General features: G+C 72.2%; 1 protein-coding gene across 1 annotated transcript in view; it reads left to right on the top strand.

The window, feature by feature from the left end:
• MCF2L (MCF.2 cell line derived transforming sequence-like) overlaps positions 1-718 on the top strand; it is an 82,817-nt gene extending 82,099 nt beyond the window's left edge. Inside the window, exon 28 of the mRNA XM_010831541.1 lies at positions 583-718. Within this exon, the coding sequence (XP_010829843.1) occupies positions 583-699 (117 nt within the window). The 3' untranslated portion in view covers positions 700-718. The remainder of the gene's footprint in view (positions 1-582) is intronic.
• The last annotated feature ends 6 nt before the right edge of the window (positions 719-724 follow it).

The following is a 724-nucleotide window of genomic DNA, read 5'->3' as shown; positions in this document are numbered from 1 at the left end:
AGTGGAGCCGGCCAGGACCCCAGGGGTCAGCGGGGGAACCTCAGTGGGCAGGCAAGCCTGGGGGGGTGCCTCCTGCTCTCGGGGTGGCCAGAGGGTGGGAGGTGCTGCCCCGGGCCAGGGCGGGGCTGGGCGGGGTGTCCAGGGAGGACGATGTTGGCCCCCCGTGAGGATGAGGGGCCCCGGCCCAGTTCTGCCCGCTCCCATGCCAGGCGGTGCGACCCCTGCACAGCTCGGTCACACGAGGCTGGAGCCCCCGCGCTCCCGCAGAACAGCCTCCCCCTCGAGTCCGCGCTGCTTGGCAACTCTGTCCACAGAGGTGCTGAGCACCTGGTGTGTGAGGCGCTGGCCGCCGGGCTCTGAAGGCAGACGGGGGACAGGAGCCCCCTCTCACGGGTGAAAGACTAGCCCCCAGCCAAACTCGTTCCGTGCCCGCAGGTGTGGCCCAGGCAGGGGGCAGCAGGGCCACGGTGGCGGGCACACGGGCCCGGAGGGGCAGGGCAGGCCGGGGGCTCTCAGGGGTCTGTGCGAGGCCTCTCCAGCTGCAGGCTACGGTGCATGGGGTGCCCTGCCGTGCCTCCCCAGGTCCCCGGGAGGTACACCGTCACCAGGCTGGACGAGAAGGGGGTCTCCGACGTGCTGGCCCTGAGAAGCGGGGACGAGGTGGAGCTCGTGCAGGAGGGAGATGAGGGCCTCTGGTAAGACCCCCGCCCCACGTGCCCCTCGC

Source organism: Bison bison, unplaced genomic scaffold (genome assembly GCF_000754665.1).
Source record: "Bison bison bison isolate TAMUID 2011002044 unplaced genomic scaffold, Bison_UMD1.0 scf7180017864527, whole genome shotgun sequence".
Lineage (NCBI taxonomy): Eukaryota > Metazoa > Chordata > Mammalia > Artiodactyla > Bovidae > Bison > Bison bison.
This window is presented reverse-complemented; position numbering and strand designations above follow the sequence as displayed.